The sequence below is a fragment of the Sorghum bicolor genome, chromosome 7, assembly GCF_000003195.3.
Source record: "Sorghum bicolor cultivar BTx623 chromosome 7, Sorghum_bicolor_NCBIv3, whole genome shotgun sequence".
Classification (NCBI taxonomy): Eukaryota; Viridiplantae; Streptophyta; class Magnoliopsida; order Poales; family Poaceae; genus Sorghum; species Sorghum bicolor.
This window is the reverse complement of record NC_012876.2, coordinates 58282442-58300446: the sequence shown is the minus strand read 5'-3', so window position 1 is coordinate 58300446 and position 18005 is coordinate 58282442. Positions and strand designations below refer to the sequence as shown.

Here is an 18005-nt window from a genome sequence, read left to right as displayed (position 1 = left end):
TGGTCACCATTCCCCTGTTTGTGGGTTCTTAAATAATTCATATAAATCTTCATTTCACAAAGGGTGATGTAAAAGGTTTTCGGTTCAGAATACCAAGTTATGTGCACAGAAATATCATAAATGAACTGGACATAGAAATGAACAATTATTTCTATGGTTGTTTAGAACTTTCAAGTGAGCTATACAAAAAGAACAGAATATTCTACATGTTCAGCTTCCTATGCCTGGAGTATACGCTACAAAAAGAACAGACTTACTATGAATCAAATATTTCACAAACTGTTGTTCCCTCCCTTGTTAATGAAATAGAAATACGCACGTATGCATGTTCGTGAAAAAAAAAGTAGTGACGATTCTCACAATTGCAGTACATGAGAAACACAATTTCTGAACCAAACATCCCTAACTCTAACTTGTCACAACGAAAATCTAGTATTCTGACATTGCAAATATAATGGCTATGTAGCCTATATATGTTTGAGTCTGAAATTCTGAACAATGTTACAAACCATTTGCCTATAGATTCCAGCTCTAAATGCTAGTAATTCCGTGCATAGCAGGAGCAAAGAGTTTGGCAAATATTGTCCCATGTTTGTAGTTTTTTCACGCACTTTTTTTAGAGTAGTTTTTTCACGCACTTGATGGTGTACAGTTTTTTTTTAACCTTTTGGCCTAGGCCTAACTCTTTCCCACAGTTCTCTACTTTAAAAAAAATGCTAGTAATTTCAAGACCAATCAAACACACAAATGAAGAAATGAAGAGGGAAATAAGAAGAAAATCTGGATCAGTACTGCACGCACCAGGGATTGAGGCATTGACCTGCCTATATAGCCTGGGATGACGACGCCTTCTACTCGTGGTAACTGGCCGAGCCTTCTGCTCATCGACGGCGGACCAGCACAACTTCCATAGCAACTGATCAAATGCTACAAACTTTAAATTTAAGAAATGGCAAGCAACTAGTAAGAACAGAAGGTATACTATGCTAAACGTTCCCATGCTATAGGTATTCTGAAGAATCATTACTAAGTGACTTGATCAAAGCAATCAGCTAAAACAGAACAGCCCATGTCTTAATAAAATGCCAAGCTATTTTACAAAACAAAATAACTGATCAGAGATTGTCAGGTTGAAAGAACCATCATGAGCATATGTTGTGACAAAGTTGAAATTTTTAGGCTAAAAGCTTTCTCTGAACTTTCTGAAGGTTCATATGCTATGACAAAGCCTAACAACTGAACAACCGATATCCAAATTAACCACTCAAATAGATAGAGCAACATTTAGATGTGGAATCAGCATAATATAACAAAGCACACTGTCAAGACCCTTACAACCACAACGATTAGGCGTACTAATTGATTGGGTGGAATTGTGGAAAATCTATCAGAATACCAGATTCACCCACTGTGTGGAACTGATGACTTGTCACGACCCTCGAGCGTATGCATTTTCAAGAGTGCAAATAGGCCTGGAGAAACTTGAATAAGAACACCCATTTCCCCCATTAAGTACACTATTTTCTCTTTGCACTATCAGGATACAATCTGCGACCCGGATATTGGTAACACATCTACAGTAGGAGTACCGTATGTTTGCTTATTTTCTCAAGTCACAATTGACAATACACAAACAATAGTCCGCCTCTTATGATTAGCAACCTACTAATCACATGCGCGCCTTAGGCTGGCCGAGGAATGGGTAGTCCGTGTAACCGACGACGGGGTCCGGGGTGTAGAACGTCTTGCGCACGTATTTGTTCAGCGGGGCGTCGCGCCGAAACCGCTCCACCAGGTCCGGGTTCGCGATGAACAGCCGCCCGTACGACACCAGGTCGGCGTCCCCGGACTCGACGGCCTCCACGCCGAGCTCCCGCGTGTACCCGCCGCTGCACATGAACGTGCCACGGTAGGCACCCCGCAGGGCACGCATCAGCCGGCTCTCCTCCTCGGCACTCCCGTGCTGGCCGGACTCCGTCTGCCCGTACGCCGTGTACCGTGGCTGCGTCACGTGGAAGTAGGCCAGCAGCCGCCCCACCTCCTGCTGGAGAGCGTTGAGACGGTCCACCACGGCCAAGCCGAGCTGCAGGGGGTTGGAGTCGTAGGCGTCGAGATGGTCGATGGCCGGGGACACGCGGACCGCGACGCGGTCTGCACCTATGGCAGAGACCACGGCTCGGGTCACCTCCAGGAGGAACCGGCAACGGTTGGAGAGTGAGCCACCGTACTCGTCAGTCCGCTCGTTGATACCGTCCTTGAGGAACTGATCGATGAGATAGCCATGGGCGCCGTGGATCTCAATGCCATCGAAACCTGCAAGCACATTTCATCTCCAGATGAGCATGTAGTAAACAGAAGGATTTTCTGATCGTTTATGAGACTGACTATGGTTTGGGTTGGGGTCCAATGTGTAATCATCGAGAATTGATGCATGTTCATCCGTGTACCTGCTTTGATGGCGTTTATGGCAGCTTGCCGATACTGTTCAACAATTTCTGGTATCTCGGATGTGGCTAGGCGCGTCGGAGTTGGATACTTGCCATAGGATCCATCGGGCATCAGTATCCTCCATCTTGATGATATTGGCTTATCAGTTGAGGATATTGGAGCAGCACCACCCGGCTGATATACTGATTGGTGGGGAAAAACATTAGTGGCTTTCAGTCAATATCAATTGGTTTGGCTCATACCAAATTTGCTGCTGCCAAAGCTCAGATTAAAGAAAATTAAAATGATTGGTTGGTACACTAAATGGTGAATAAATATTATCAGCCCCTGATGTTGTGACACTCTACGTTGATATCAGTAAGTTCAAACAAAAATACAATATTATGCACGGCTAGAGTGAAGACACTAATGACAGTCATCAGTAGCCCTGTTAGATGAATCAAGCACATGCACGGTATCAGGTGAATTTAGATAAGCATACAATCGAGTGATAGACAAGGTGAATTACTAAAATAGCACATATTACTTTGAGTACTGTAATGTGTAATCTACTATCTGAAGAGGCGCAGACTGTAGTGCATTGACTGTACATCAATGAAAGGCAGCAGTTGTTCCTTGCTCTCTCAGAGAAGAAGCAATTACAGTGAAAAACTAGGGAACCAGGTAACTGTCCAATTCCAAGACAGAAACTTTCTGGTCCCTACTGACCCTGAGTAGATCATCCTTATATTGCCAACAAACAATGACTACATCAAAAGATAACCTTTTCCGACTGAATATAATTTCACAGTTGAAGCATTAAAACTTAATTAAGGACTTGTTAGGGATTTATTAATCCCCTCCAATCCCTACCAAAACCGAACAATCCCTAAGGCAGATATAATCTAACTACAAGAAATTTTCAGTGATGCAATGTAATTTATGAGGAATTGCAGAATCGTGAAATATATTTGTTTAGTAGTAGAAAATTGCACGGACTGTTAACATACCTTGGTGAGAAGCTCTCCCTACATGCCATAGTTGGCAGAAAAAAATAGCTCCCTTGGCATGAACAGCATCAACCACCTTTCTCCATGCATCAGTCTGCTCTTGATTGTATATCCCAGGGACACGAGGGAACCTGATAGAACAAATTGTTGCCACTTAATGTTCCACACTGAAGATATGTACAGATGTAAAACAGCATGCTAAAAGTTCATCCAAAATAAGTATAAAAAAGAATCTCTACAGAGCTATGGGCTCTATAACACGATCACACTTTAGTGTTATAGAATGTATAGGGGAAAGGATCATACTGATCCCTTTCCGCCTTTTCTGTCGCAATGCATTCCTAGTAGATTCAGTAGCCGAGGGATACCTCAATTCATTTCACTATTTTGTCTAAAACATTTGTCAGGTCTTGCTTGATTCAGAGACAAAATAATTTGCGAGTCCAGAGCATCACTCAGTAGCTAAGCGCCTAATGTACATGAGAACAACTTTATTTGAAGCAGATAAGCACGATTGCTCCAGATCTCCATGTTCAGTAGGTATGATCCATGAAAACTTCTGTATTTAAACCCCCAACAACCCCTCTCCATAAGGCCACCGGTCAGGAGAAGCCGAGAAGGCGTCAAGTTTATCTAGTTTTTCAACCTCTACTGCAGCATTTGAACAACATACCAACAGATCCAATCTGTTCAGGCCACTGAATCAGCACTGACTATATAGCATACTATTCCTTTTATGTTTCTTGATTTTTTTCTCTATCTGATCCTCCTTGCTTGTTTGTAACTTGAACCTTTTTTCAGTCTATTAATTCACTGCAGGGGTGCAAACCCCTCCAGATTTTTTTTTAAAAAAAAAAACTATATAGCATACTAGTCCAAGTACTATACCATTACCAAACCCACATGATGAATAGTAATACAGCATGTGCTACTACTATAGTATTGCGATTCCCACCAAATACCGACCGATAATTGGCACGCCATGGCTAATTGACCTAACCACCCATCGCAGGCAAGAGGACCACGTCTGCACCAGACCACCAGATCTCGCGCGCATCTCTCCGCCCAAGGCTGCGCACATGCCTCACATGAAAGCGACATCAAAAGGGGGAGACCAGAGTATGGTGTCGCAGCAGTAATCTAAGACCCCCCAGCACGGGGGTCACCGGAGACGTGGATCGACGGCCGGAAGCACAGAGCGGAGATGATTGATTACCCAGGGCCGGAGGGCGAGATGATGGTGCCCTCGGAGATGAGCAAGCCGCCTTCCGTGGACCGCTGCGCGTAGTACTCCGCGAGCGCGGGGCCCGGGATCGCGTCGGGCGCCCTGCACCTGGTCATCGGCGCCAGCACCACCCTGCGCGCGCGTTCACACAGAGAGAGAGAGAGACACGCATGAGTACCCGGCGAAGAATCAAAGGGGCGGGCGCGAGGGAGGCTCACCGGTGAGCGAGACGGAAGCGGGGCATCTGGTACGGCGAGAAGAGGGACGGGCGCTGCGGCTGCTGCTGCTGCTGGTCCTCCGCCGGCGTGGAGCGATCCGTGGACGCCATGGATTGGAGTTGGAGGGAAGGGGAACCGGGGAGTCGAGGGGAGAAGTGGGGAAAGCTGATCGAAAGCAGAGAGGGTGGCGAGAAGCCAACTATAGAAGGAGTTGGGAAAGGAGGGAACAGAGGAGGGCAAGTGCGGTTCGAAAGCAAATCGCCAACTGGGCTCGTTTGCGACGATGGAGGAAGGACGGTGACGGTGACGCGTCACGGACTCGCGGGAGGTGGACAGTGGACGCTAGACAGGGGAGTGGGAACAGTGAGGAGGGCGCCATCTGCCATGGCTGCTGCAGTTAAAAAGTTGACCTCCAGGTCGCCGTCTCAGCGCGTGGGCTCGATTTCGAGCATGTGTGTCGCGTGGGCGGTGGATGGAGCTTGCACGGAACCATGGTCGAAGCACCCAGACGGCGTGCGACATCGGATCAAATGTACGGAGTAACAAACGGCGATTTCGGAATCTGCAGAAATCGTGGGCAATATCCAAAGGGCTGGAAATTGGATATCAAATCTCTACAACTAAAAAGACCCGGATGATATCGTCATAGCGTATTCATTGGCCTGCCTCTCCCGTATACCTTTCCGCAACTCCCTTCCTCTTCCGTTCAGCTCCACCACGAAGCTCTCCTAGCACTTCCTCTCTGCGCGCGCTAACCGCCGCGCAGCTCCCCCACGCAGCTCCCCTAACCCTTCCTCTCCGCGCTTGCTGCCGTCGCGGCCGCCGGACGCACGCCAGGCTGCCCCCGCACTACGACCAACCACCGTCCAGCTCCGCCACGCAGATCCTGTATCCCTTCCTCTCTGCACGCGCTGCCGTCGCGGTCAGGCTGCCCCACGGTCAGGTCAATCCGCTCCTTCGCCGTGCTCACCCACGCCCTCACGACGCCGCACCGCCTGGAGGGCGCCACCGGTGACCAATCCGCGCCTGCACCGAAGTCTCGAACCGTCGCTGCTCTTCTTGCTCGAGGTAAATCCGCCCCCGCCCTCGCCCCCTTCAGGTCAATCCGCTCCTTCGCCGTGCTCACCCACGCCCTCACGCCGCCACACCGCCTGGAGGGCGCCACCGGTGACCAATCCGCGCCTGCACCGGAGCCTCGAACCGTCGCTGCTCTTCTTGCTCGAGGTAAATTCGCCCCCGCCCCCACCCCCGCCCAACCTCTTTCAGCGTATTGGGATGCCGCAGGTCATTGGTTTGGGGATTAATGTGGAATCGATCGATTCAATGTTGAGCTGGTGCTAGAATTTTAGGATTAGGGTTAACTGTCGCAGGGTCATTGCTTTGGGTTTCATGAGGAATCGATCGATTCAATGTTAAGCTGGTGCTAGGATTTGAGGATTAGGGTTGACAGGATTAGGGTTAACTGTCGCAGGGTCATTGCTTTGGGTATCATGAGGAATCGATCGATTCAATGTTAAGCTGGTGCTAGGATTTGAGGATTAGGGTTGACAATAAGGCATAGGCATAGTTCGTGAGAAAAACCTGCAATTGTTCAGTCACTAAGTTAACTAATTAAAAAGACACTAAGTATCTATGAAACTTACCTGATCATGTGTCTTCTATCAGGAAAACCTGTTCCTTTCAACAAGAAAATCCATGCTGTCCTAGCTCTTTACACAACTTCATATTTTCTAATTTGGTTTAGTAACTACTTCTAATTTGGTAGCCATAATCTAACTTATTAAATTTTTTAGTTGTACAGGTTTTTTAGTTGAAAATCAGAACAAAGCAAAACATCTTGGTAGTATTCAGATATATGGTTGGAATGGTTATTGATGGTTATTGTTCTCCCCCCCATTCATTATTAAGGTTTGGTGCAAACCCCCATTTATTATTAAGGTTTGGTGCATACTAAAAATAGATGTTTTAAGAGGTTTTATTAGAACTCTGATTTACTAATTTATATTAGTTTTGATGATTGAATATTAGTTTTGATGTTTTAAGAGGTTTTAATGGCTATATCTCGATTGATCTGAATAATCTTCATTCATATCTACATACATGCTTGCTGCTGTCTTTACTTCATAGGACTTGTATTTCAATTTTTTTATTTAAGCTATGATCTCACTGTCTGATTGTTCATAAACCAAAATATGGTGGGGTTTTAGTTTTTGTCTTTTTTAAGACTCAGTAAATCTTGTAATTCGTTTTGCTCTTTTTACAGCGTAGAAGCTGAAAGGAACTTGCAATGCTGCCTCTGCTCTTGTACAGGTGCATCTAAAGCTTTATCATTATTATTATTATCTCCTCTCTGAGTTTTATATAAGACCAGTTAGTTCACATTCCGGAGCATTTCAGTTATTAGAATGGCAGCAAACATGTGCTGGTACATAACGATCCACAAGTATAAAGCTTTGTTAGGCAAGGTTACAGCTCTAAGCTCCACAATGTAGTTTTAAGCCTGCTTTAGTCAAAAACACCATCATGTGCCTCAGCTCTATGCTTTGCTAAACTTGCTGTAATCAGCACTTTGCTCTATGGATGGTTATTGGTAGCTGATTCGTTGCCTGATGATCTTTTTTGCAGTCACTTACTCTGTATCATTGCAGTGAACTCTCTTGGTTCCAACCTGGTTCATTCATTATTTAGGTAATATATTTATCCTTTATGCTGGACCACTCATATAAACTTTGTTCATAGAAAAAAATGGATCTTGTTCTTTCCAGTTTAGTTTGCTTAAATACATGTATGGTCATCTTAATGATTTGTCAGTAAAAGTGTTGCTAAAAGTAGGGGGGTTAGTATATTTTAAGATTTACTTGAAAGGGCAAGTAGCACACTTTGGATTCTTGGAGTTGTATGGAAAATGTTTCTTGAATTGGGGATATGTGCAGTTCAATTCTTCTTGGATAAACAAGAAAATTCATGCTGTCGTAGCTCTTTACACAACTTCACACAACTTTCTATTTTCTATTCTAATGCCGCAGCCATTCTGTTTTTATTTTATAGTTTTATGATTGTATATAAGACTTGGTTTAGTAACTACTTGCTCTTTCTACAGCGTAGAAGTTGAAAGGAACTTGTTGTTGATATTTGGGAACGCAATAAGGAATTGATCCGCAAGCGCACGGATATCGGTGAGCACTTCACCCGGGAGGTTATCCAGAGTATCGTATTTATTTTTTTAGCACTAGGAGAAAGAGTGCACCTGACTAACCGGTCTATTACTACTAACCCTTTAGGCAACAAAGAATGTCTCTCGATGTGAGTGATAAATAGAGAAGACTGCAACCGTAGTCTCCTTCTAACCTTGGTAAGGATGATCTACTGTTCTATTGGGGAGGCTAACGGAATCTAGACACCACAAAGGATGTTCAACCCGCACCTATAAACTCTATCCTTCCTGCTAACGAGATATGGTCTGCAAAGGTAACTCGGAATTGTCACGTTCCTCACTACTACCACGGTCTAGCTAGTCAGGGAATATCTATAAGTACCCCAGCCTAAACACCACGTTTACGCCAGCAATGATTACTCTAAAATCTACGCGAAGAGATTAAAGTAAACTCATAAACCATAAGAACAATAAAACAAGAACTTACTAGAATTTAGAAGTCGAAATACTGAAGAATCCTAGGAGCAAGCTTCGGGTTAGGAGAACTTGATCCTGCAGGTACAAGCTTGGAGTAGACACCGACAGGCCGGGCTTCCTCCAATCTACACCTCCACTCTATCTCTCTCAATCTAGTAGAAACTAGAAGATCTATTTCTACTTTACATTGGTTGCTAAGCCTAAAAAGAAATATTATTTAGAGAAGAGGTTTTCCTTCGAGGCACCCCTCAATCTCTATGATAATTTTTTTCTTTCTCCAGGGGCCAGGGGGGTCTCCTTATATAGTCCTCCTCCTCTATGTGTTTTTGGGTCGGTAGGCGAGGTGGTACTACATTATCTTTGATCCATTAGGTCGGTGGAACATCGTGTGCGAAGAGAGTCCTGAATGGAGTCCAGCAGGGGGCGGGCACCCTGGGCCTGGCCCCTTTCAGCCTCTGCCTTCTTCCCGTGGCTTCTGGAGTCTTCTAGATGGTAGAAAATCGTGCGGTGCGTTGATATCTCTATGTAATCCCGACATGTGGGCCTTTCTTTCTTATTTCCTGATAACCCCCTGCAGAAATAGATAAACAACAAAACTCGTGGAATTCTGTCAGATCAAACCTTAATTCTAGGTGTTGGTTGCATATTGGTCCTTTCTCTTGTTTATTTAATAATTAAAATTGATACTTACGAACCGTCAACACTTGCAAAGCTGCGTCTGCTCCGTGCATCTATAGCTTTACTTTGCTGATTTGTTGTATGCTTCCAGCAGTTCACTTTGATTAATTTGCCTTCTTGAAACATTAGTCAAGTTGTTTGGTATCTCTCAGGATACACGTTATTATTATTATTAGTTAATTAATAATAATGGCTCTATCTCGATTGATCTTAATAATCTTCACGATTGATCTTAATAATCTTCATTCATATCTACATGCTTGCTGCTGCCTTCAGGAATCAAAACCAGTAACTGATGCCTGAATAACTTGTGGACTTCCATTTTTTATGACCAATATAAGACTTGGTTTAGTAACTACTTCTAATTTGGTAGCCATAATCTAACATAAATCAGAATAGAGCAAAGCATCTTGGTAGCACTCTGATATGAGGTTGGAATGGTTATGGATGGTTATTGTTATCTCCCCATTGATTATTAAGGTTTCATGCAAACCCCCATTTATTTGCACTCTGATTTACTAATTTATATTAGCACTCTGGTTTACTAATTAATATTAGCATTTTGATTTTACTATAATTCTGGATTTACATTTTCCAGTATATTTTTGATCTATGGTTGCAATGGTTTTTTATGGTTATTGTTCTCCCATTGAAGTGCCTCTACTAAAAAATCCTATGTAGACATTGAATCCTAAAATATAGGTGTTTTCTCTCAGGTTTGTATGATCCTGCATTTTGACCCCTCCACTCTGCATTTAGCTTTCGTGTATATATTTTTTGGCAGTCTCATTCACTGAATTTAGCTTTTCTCTTTTTTAAGAATCAGTAAATCTTGTAATTTCTCTTGCTCTTTCTACAGCGTAGAAGCTGAAAGGAACTTGCAAAGCTGCCTCTGCTCCTGTACAGGTGCATCTATAGCTTTACTTTGCTGACTCGTTGTATGCTTCCATTTTTTATGACCTACCTCTGAATAACTTGTGGACTTCCATTTTTTATGACCTACCTCTGATCACATTTTTTACATCAGCTGTTACAATGGCACTTCTCTGTGAAACTGTATTCTTTAATTAGTTCCTGAAATGCCATCCAATTAGCACTTTTAGCTCTATGACATTGCCATCCTGTGTGTTGGATCAGTAAACAATATGTTTTTCTAAAATAATTTGTCAGGTCCATATGTTTTGTGGTGCTTTTTATGTTGCCCGAGGATGTACTTTCCTATATTTATTTGTTGCCTGAGAATCTATTTTGCAGTTACTTAGTCTGTATCATTGCATTGAACTCTCTTGGCTCCAAAATAATTAGTCTTGTATGGAGCTTTTATGTGCACACTTGTATCGGTACTGACCCCTCACCCAATTCTACATCTAGAATATATGATACTTTTAGTATTTTGTCCCCTTTTATTCATGGTTACCCTATTCTCATGGATAATCTTTACTACAAAAGGTACACTACAGGCAATTGTGGGTGAATTCAATGGAAAGTAGTGGCTCTCCTGCACCATTACGTGACAAGACCAACAGTACTAATGGAGGTAACAAAAAAATAGACAAATACTGTATTCAATTCAGTGAGTTGTTTATTATAATATAATAAGTGATAACCAATAGTATATGGATGTAATACTGCAGGAAGCGATGCTAGAGAACGTAAGAGACAAAGAGAAAAATCACGTTGGCTCACAATGTCTCAAGAGAAAAGGGACGAAAGAAACAGAAAACATCGAGAAGCGTATAAAAGAAAAAAGGGGCAACATGTACATATTGAAACTACCAATGGTAGTATAGTAGAGACATTGTTGAGTAATAATATGGATATTACTATACTTTTGATATTTCTTATATGCTATGTATCACAATTGGTCATGACGCACCAGACAAGGAAAATCTGGATCCTAATGAAACAGATGATTGGTTGCATAGGAATGACTCATTCCATGGAAACAATCTAGATGATATATGCAATTCATTATCAGGTAATTCACCTGTTATTAATATGGCAACAATGCATATATTAATCGTTGACAAATATCTAGTGTGTTCTGGTTGTATTGCTATTATTTTAACCCAAACACAATTATGTAGGTGGTGAGGCAATTATTGCTCGCAGTATACTTACGAACCATCAAATGAAATCACGGTGCAGTCAAGATAAAATCATGGCTTATCGTGCATTATGTAGAAATAGACATGCAAACATGATGCCTGCACAACGGGAACAAAGGAAAAATCAACAGAGGCTCTACAATCAAACTCCATCTCGTAAAGAGGTAATGAAGGTTACTAGAAATCGTTTTAGGGAAGTGCAGAGGCACACCTTAAATAGTGAGTCCATCGCAATGGAGAGTCCACTCTTTAACCCAACGATGCAATGGCCTACTACAAACTCACCTGGGCCTCAAGGTCCTACAGTAAGCCCCAGTGATTGGAGTATTCCAGAATCCAGTGCAACACCTATTTACTTCCCTTCACTCTTTTTGTCGTATATTTCTAGACTTTCATTTATTATATTACTATATAGCTTGTGTGTCAACTAAGTAAAGGTGACGAGTATCGAACAAAAGTTGATTATAACCAGCTGGCAAAATTTGCTCTTGAATGGTCTTGGAGAAAATACAATGTTAAAGAGTGCACATGGGTAACGTTGCTTCTCTTCTTCTGTTCCTTACATCTTTTGTGTAAATACCATGTTATTCTTAAATACCATATTACTGAGATGCTCCTTTTCAATTACAGATTCTTATACCACTTCAAACGGTTACAGCATGCGGTATTTATAATCTTTTTGTTCTAGACATGTCTAGAAGAGCTCTCTATATAGTAGACTTTAAAAGATTCAACCACTAAAAAATATGCAAACAAAATTCAAAGGGTTTCCACTGTCTTAAATGAAGTCATGAAAGTTTCAAGCCCTTGGTGGCGAGATGATTTAATCCTCTTTGACCATAGAGTTGCAGAAGTCAACCAATTTGAGTTAAATGGGTAACTACTTTTACAATAGAAACTAATCCTTTTTATATTCTACTATATATATAATAGTAATAATTTAATGCTTTCTCAGGAACTTATCTGGTTATAATGTTCTACTTGCTATGCATGCGTGGAATGGCAAAAGGATAGAAACATCCATTTGCAGTAATGTGAGTATTATCCTTTGTAAATAAATATTCTTTTTCACCTCATATAGTTGATTAACTATAACTATAACTATATATGTGTATAAAAATCTGCAGGATAATAATGAAGTGAGGAAGCATATATTGCTACACCTACTCACATATACGGGGAACAAAAATATAGCCAACATACCTAAAGGTGTACGAGATCACCTTGAGCGTTATATTAGTCTCACAAACAAAAAATAATGAATTGTTGCTTGTTTTTCCTCTATCTGTGTGAAGTTAAAAACATCTTACTTGTTTCTTTATTTCAGTTATAGTAAATTGTGTTATGTGTTTTAATGTTGATTATTATTATTATATTATTTGTGATGATATGAAACTTTACATATAATTTGTTATGCGATATTTTACCTGTAGCAACGCACGGGCACTCAACTAGTACTAAAAGACGTGTGAAATCCCTTTTATTTTTGTGGATTTTTAAATCATGGTCTGTTTCATTTAGAACTTAGAAGTTTGCACAAATGCAAGCACACGGTGACAAGAAAAGTTATGCTGACACTTATGTACTGCGCAGCTAACGTCAGACTCCTTAAGCATAGAACAAACCACCTTGTTCTTTTTTGACTGAACACGAACCACCTTATTCTTATAAAGACGTAGTTGACGTAAGTATATCAACGGATTTCGGTACGAATTATACTAGCCAACATTTTCATCTTATGATTGTGTAGCTACGAGGTAGGTGAAATACAAGAGTAAGAACCTTCCATATAATCCTATCCACCGATCCCATCTCACTCACATCCGGCCTCTAGGACTCTTGTTTTACCACCACAACACTCTCTAGGCGACGATGATAGCTCCCACCTGTTACCAGTTGAAGTGCAACAAAAACACGGGACATCTTCTATGACTGCGGACATGGCTATATGTATGTGTCTTAATTTCTACAAAGTGTATATATGTTCACAGATTATCATCATCAACAGTGCCCCTGCCTAGGCTGACATTGATCAAGCTGCTACCTAATTAAGTACGATATCATCCTACCCTCATCTCTTGGTAACTGTGAGTGCCACTGGCTTCTTGAGGTTGCGAAATGTAGTCCCAAAGCACAAGGGGTTCATGAGCACTAGGGTCTTCGCTTCACATCCCTATACACTATCTCCTTTGTCTTGTGCATGAGTGGAATCACCTTAAGTTACATCCAAGTATCCAACCCTGCCCTCATAGGCCAAATGTGTGTATGAGAAGCTCCTGTTAAACCAGGTACCTAACTGAGTCCTTAGGGGGAGACAAGCAAGACATCTAACCAAATGTGAAATCTCTACTTCACATGTGCACGATAGCCACCTTCTTCCCGAAAACTCATCCCACAAAGAGTCTCATTTTTAAGGACTCCCATAATATTGAATACCTGCCACGGTACCCTCAGAGAGAGCTTAAGTCACACTCTCCTAGTATGGCATTGTCTTAGTCGCTCTATCCTGTATGGTCGATTCACCCTCACAGCGCACCCAAGACACATGCAAGAAGTCTCTCACAGTGCACAACCTATAGATGTCGTGGAGAGAAGATCAAACAAGGATTGGTCGCTTGCGCTAGGTAGAGGGTTGGTGTGTCATGGAGAGTGTTGCAGCTTGGGTCCCTACGCAATAGAGCAACTGCGTGTGGAGAAGGGGCTCGCCGCAAACGAGGGTTAAGCGGACAATGAGCAAAAGAACTAGGAGTGAGGGTTGAGCGAACGACAAGCAAAAAGAACAGGATGGACAAGTGGGAAAAGCATTTTTTTACTAGGAGGTGGGACCACCTTATCTCTTCTTAGAAATACTATTATAAAGTTTACCAGGCTTAAAGGTTAAAACTGGTGTACAACATGGCATATGCCCTAATGCAATATCCCATGCAAGTCATGGTTTGTCTATATTTAATTACGGAGCTAGGGTTACTTCGGTATTTGATGTGGCATAGGTTTTGTAGAAAATGTTTAAGAAGTTCCAATTTTGGGATTAGGTTTTCTGGCGGTAACTAATGTAGACATTTCTAGTGTGGAGGTTAATTTGTTGTTTCTTTAAAACTCAAGATAGATTCAATCTCTCTTAGATCAAATTGAACCCAATGAAGTACCATGGACATTTGGTTTTGTCATCAAATTGTTGTTGGGCCAAATTATGAAGCCGATGATACAAAAACAAAAAAAGGTAAAAAATCCAAACAAAACTGAGAAAGGAACACAAAACAAGAATGTTTGATGGGATCCAAGGAAACTCAAAACTTGATAGAAATACTCCATAAAACTAATTTTATTGCCTGTTTGGTTTGGCTCTTGAAAGGGCTCTAACTCTGGCTCCTGAAGTAGCCATACCAAACATTGCTCCCAAAAGTAGATTCACCGTCAAAGGAGTCGGAGCCCTTGTGTATTAAGATGAATTGAGAGAGTTAAGATAGCAAGGAAATGACTTTGAAGGATCAAGCAAGGGTGAAGGACAAGTGGTGGCTTGTGCGCTGATGGACCAAGACTATGGTCAAGAAGACAATACTTGCACTGAATCTTAGGCTAATGAGTCTATGAAAAGTCACATTGTGAGAAGGATCAAATAATTCTTGGACTATATGAAGAAGTCACTAGGAGCCATGACTTGAGTTCATATTATACGTTGAAATGGTTCCAAGTCACATGCTCTTATGCTCAAATGGATGAGACAAATGTGAGGCAGACAACATATTTCCTAGTTCCTTAATTATGCATTATTGTTAATTTTAACAATTCTCAAAGATTCATAATTATCTACATGGCCAGTGTATTTGCTCCCATCTTGTCATGTTGGGCTTCTTTTAATCTTGCCCTTATGACGAGGTCTTCCTTTTCAACTTATATACCTTTATCTTCGGTTGGAGCTTTTCTATGGGCCTAGTGCCACTACCTCTACTTTCTTCTTCAATGTTCTCATTGCCTACCCTTAGTTTAGCTGGATTTGCCTAGATTGACAAAAGTGTGACTATTCTAAAAATGTTTTGCAACCTAGGTTTTAATCATACTCTAGGATAAAAATTCTAGAAAGTGAACTGCAGAATGCACAAAGAGTGATAGGAATACTCAGTTTTCTCACAAGATATGGAAGTGTCGATGCTCTTTAGTTGTCCTCGTTGGAGCACCTAAAACACTTTTTAGTGAGTCCATAATTTTCTTTTGTTGAGCATATCAATTTTACTGATTCACGGGAACCATTGTTCTATGTTTAGTTAAAAAAATATTTCATGTTCACTTGCAAATTGTCAGAAAAGAGAAAATCATTTCTATTGTAGAAAAAATATTATAGATTTACATGAAAAATATTCTAGGTTTGTGAAATTGACCTACGCTCCAGTCAAGAAAACTTCATATGCTTATTTGCAACTAGTAATAAATACTATTATTGTTTCTCTTATTTAAAACTAATGTTGTACTATAGCCACTGATAGAGACCTTGGAGAGGATAGATACGAAATCAAGGAGAAAACTAAAAGTGAAAGAGAAAACAAAAAAAAATTAAGTTATTATAAAAGAAAGTAGGTAACGTGTGAATAAAAACGGCCCAGCAGAAAACTCGCGTGCGTTCTCCCGGGGGCGAACAATCCCAGACTGGGCCGCCCGTCCGGCGACGGGTGTGTGTGCGTCTCTCCCGGAGCCCCCAGGTGCCTTTGCTGGGTCCGTGTCCGTCCCTGCCGCCAAAGAACCGACTTCAAAGGGCTAGATTCCGAGTCGGTTACGAGTTACGACTTGACGTGTTGACCACAACGTATTGTGTTCGTCGAGATCATAAGCCATCGAGGGCATCAGGAAACAGACCACGATCGAGTCCCTAGCGCCGCCGCCGCGATAGACCACCACACCACCAGCCTTTGCGGCCGCCAATGGCCGCGGTAATCTCCGCCATGGCCACGAACTGCACGCCGTCCCTCCACGGCTCGTCCCGCCTGTCACGAGCATCATCAGGTGCCAGCATGCCCCCGCCGCCACCGCCGCCGGTACTCGCTCAGAAGGATGCACAAGGCGACACGATGTTCACGGACGAGGAATTCCAGGCGTTAATGAGCGGCCACTGCGAGTTGCTCTCCTTCTCCGACAACGATGATCTCCCGTCGCCGCTACTGTCCCTCCAGCTGCAAGCGCAGCTGCTGTGCAGGGACGACGACGCTCGGTTCCAGGAGACGCCGCCGCCGTTCGCCTTGGACGACCTCGAGGTCGAGGTCGAGGCGCCGATCTCTGATGACGACATCGAGCGGCTCGCGCCACTGTTCTGCGACGAGGAAATTCAGGCACTGTTCTGCGACGAGGCGCTCCAGGCGCTCTGTGCCGCGCCCGAGCAGCAGGAGCAGCAGGCATCGATGCAGTTCTCGAGCCCACGCTCGGACGACCTGCAGGCCGGCAAGAAAAGGATGTCGTCCCCGCCGTGGCCGTCTTGCATTGCGGATGACGACGACGACGACGGCGAGGCGGCGGCCGGGCCGCTGCCGCTGCCGTCGACGTCGCCCCCTCCTCCACCTCCGACCAAGAAGGCAAGAACGAAAACGAAGAGGAGACGCAGGCTCGTACATGAGCCGCCGCCGCTCCCTCCACGTCCGATCAAGAAGGCAAGAACGCAAACGAAGAGCAGAAGCAGCAGCCACGAACACGCTGCCGCCGCCCGTGCGGCCCGGCTCCGGCACCGTCTCCGAAGGTGGCACAACACGATGGCGACCCGCATCCTGATGCGCCGGTTCCGGGCGCCGGAGCTCTCGCGCGGCCGGACGGCGCTGAGGTGCCAGTGCCCGGAGCTCGCGCGGCTGGCGGCCGACGAGCACGAGCCTGATCGCGTCGGCTTCGGCTGCTGCGCGCTGCACCAGGACGCGATGCCGGAGGACAGGGCATGGATGTACGAGTCGGCTCAGAGCCACGTCCCGCTCGTCGGCGGCCCCGGTGAGGTCCTGGTGCCCGCAGTGTCCGCAGGCAGCAGCAAGGCGATGGTGCGGCAGTACACGCGGTGGCGACGCAGCGTGTCGATGCCGTCCCGCTTCTACGTGCAGCGCGCTGTGGAGAAGAGGCTCGCTCAGCAGCAGGCAGCCTGACGACGCCTGGACGATGCCTGAATACTAGAGCCGCCATGGTCGACAGGCGGCGCCGAGCTAGTGTAGGGCTGTAGGCTCCTGATCGAATATGGTGTCCGTAGTCTGCACTCTGCAGTGTAGCCATGCATGTCACTGCCACGCGATGGCGGCGTGTGTGTGTGATCGAGAGGATACTCGTGGATTTTTGTTGCTGCTTATAGCGTTTCTATTCTATCAGTTTGTGGCCTTTCTTTTCTTCAGTATGTTAAGCTTCACAACTGCAGAGATCAACTCCATATCTCGTCAAGTTCAGAGGTGTTGGAATTGGAACACCTCTTTCTATGGCAAATCGCATATAGATGTTTGTCCCGGCTGATCCGAGAGGTGTTTGAACTCTATAGTCATAGTGAACCATGTATTTATTTAGAGTAAAATACACTAGCGGCCCTTTAACTTGTCGGTCTGTGCCACTTTGGTCCATGAACTTGCAAACCCGAAAAAGTGACCTCTGAACTTGTCCGTCTATGCCACTTTGGTCCATGAACTTGCAAACGCGATAAAGTGCCCCCTAAACTTGTCGACCTGTGCCACATTGGTCCATGAACATGCAAATACGAAAATA

The 18005-nt window shown here is 43.8% G+C and overlaps 1 protein-coding gene and 1 long non-coding RNA gene across 3 annotated transcripts; one reads left to right on the top strand and one right to left on the bottom strand.

Moving 5' to 3' along the window:
• On the bottom strand, positions 1288-5243 carry LOC8080649 (12-oxophytodienoate reductase 7). Its single transcript, XM_002444431.2, has 5 exons — positions 4881-5243; positions 4654-4794; positions 3438-3568; positions 2448-2630; positions 1288-2313 (listed from the first exon to the last, which is right to left on the bottom strand). The coding sequence occupies exons 1-5, from the start codon at positions 4988-4990 to the stop codon at positions 1670-1672; spliced, it is 1209 nt and encodes a 402-aa protein (XP_002444476.1). The 5' UTR covers positions 4991-5243; the 3' UTR covers positions 1288-1669.
• Positions 10037-11211, top strand: LOC110436761. Of its 2 annotated transcripts, XR_002454598.1 has the most exons (3): positions 10037-10095; positions 10639-10726; positions 10824-11211. It is a non-coding gene; the product is annotated as an uncharacterized LOC110436761 (long non-coding RNA). The 2 variants fall into 2 exon arrangements; XR_002454597.1 differs by lacking the exon at positions 10037-10095 and having other exon boundaries at positions 10556-10726.

Excerpts from the sequence above, each read along its gene's own strand:
- LOC8080649 (XM_002444431.2), bottom strand. The coding sequence starts at position 4,990 with ATGGCGTCCACGGATCGCTCCACGCCGGCGGAGGACCAGCAGCAGCAG. Across the intron at positions 4,795-4,880 it reads CGCTTCCGTCTCGCTCACCG|GGTGGTGCTGGCGCCGATGA; the intron begins GTGAGCCTCCCT and ends ACGCGCGCGCAG. Across the intron at positions 2,314-2,447 it reads CATAAACGCCATCAAAGCAG|GTTTCGATGGCATTGAGATC; the intron begins GTACACGGATGA and ends ATGTGCTTGCAG.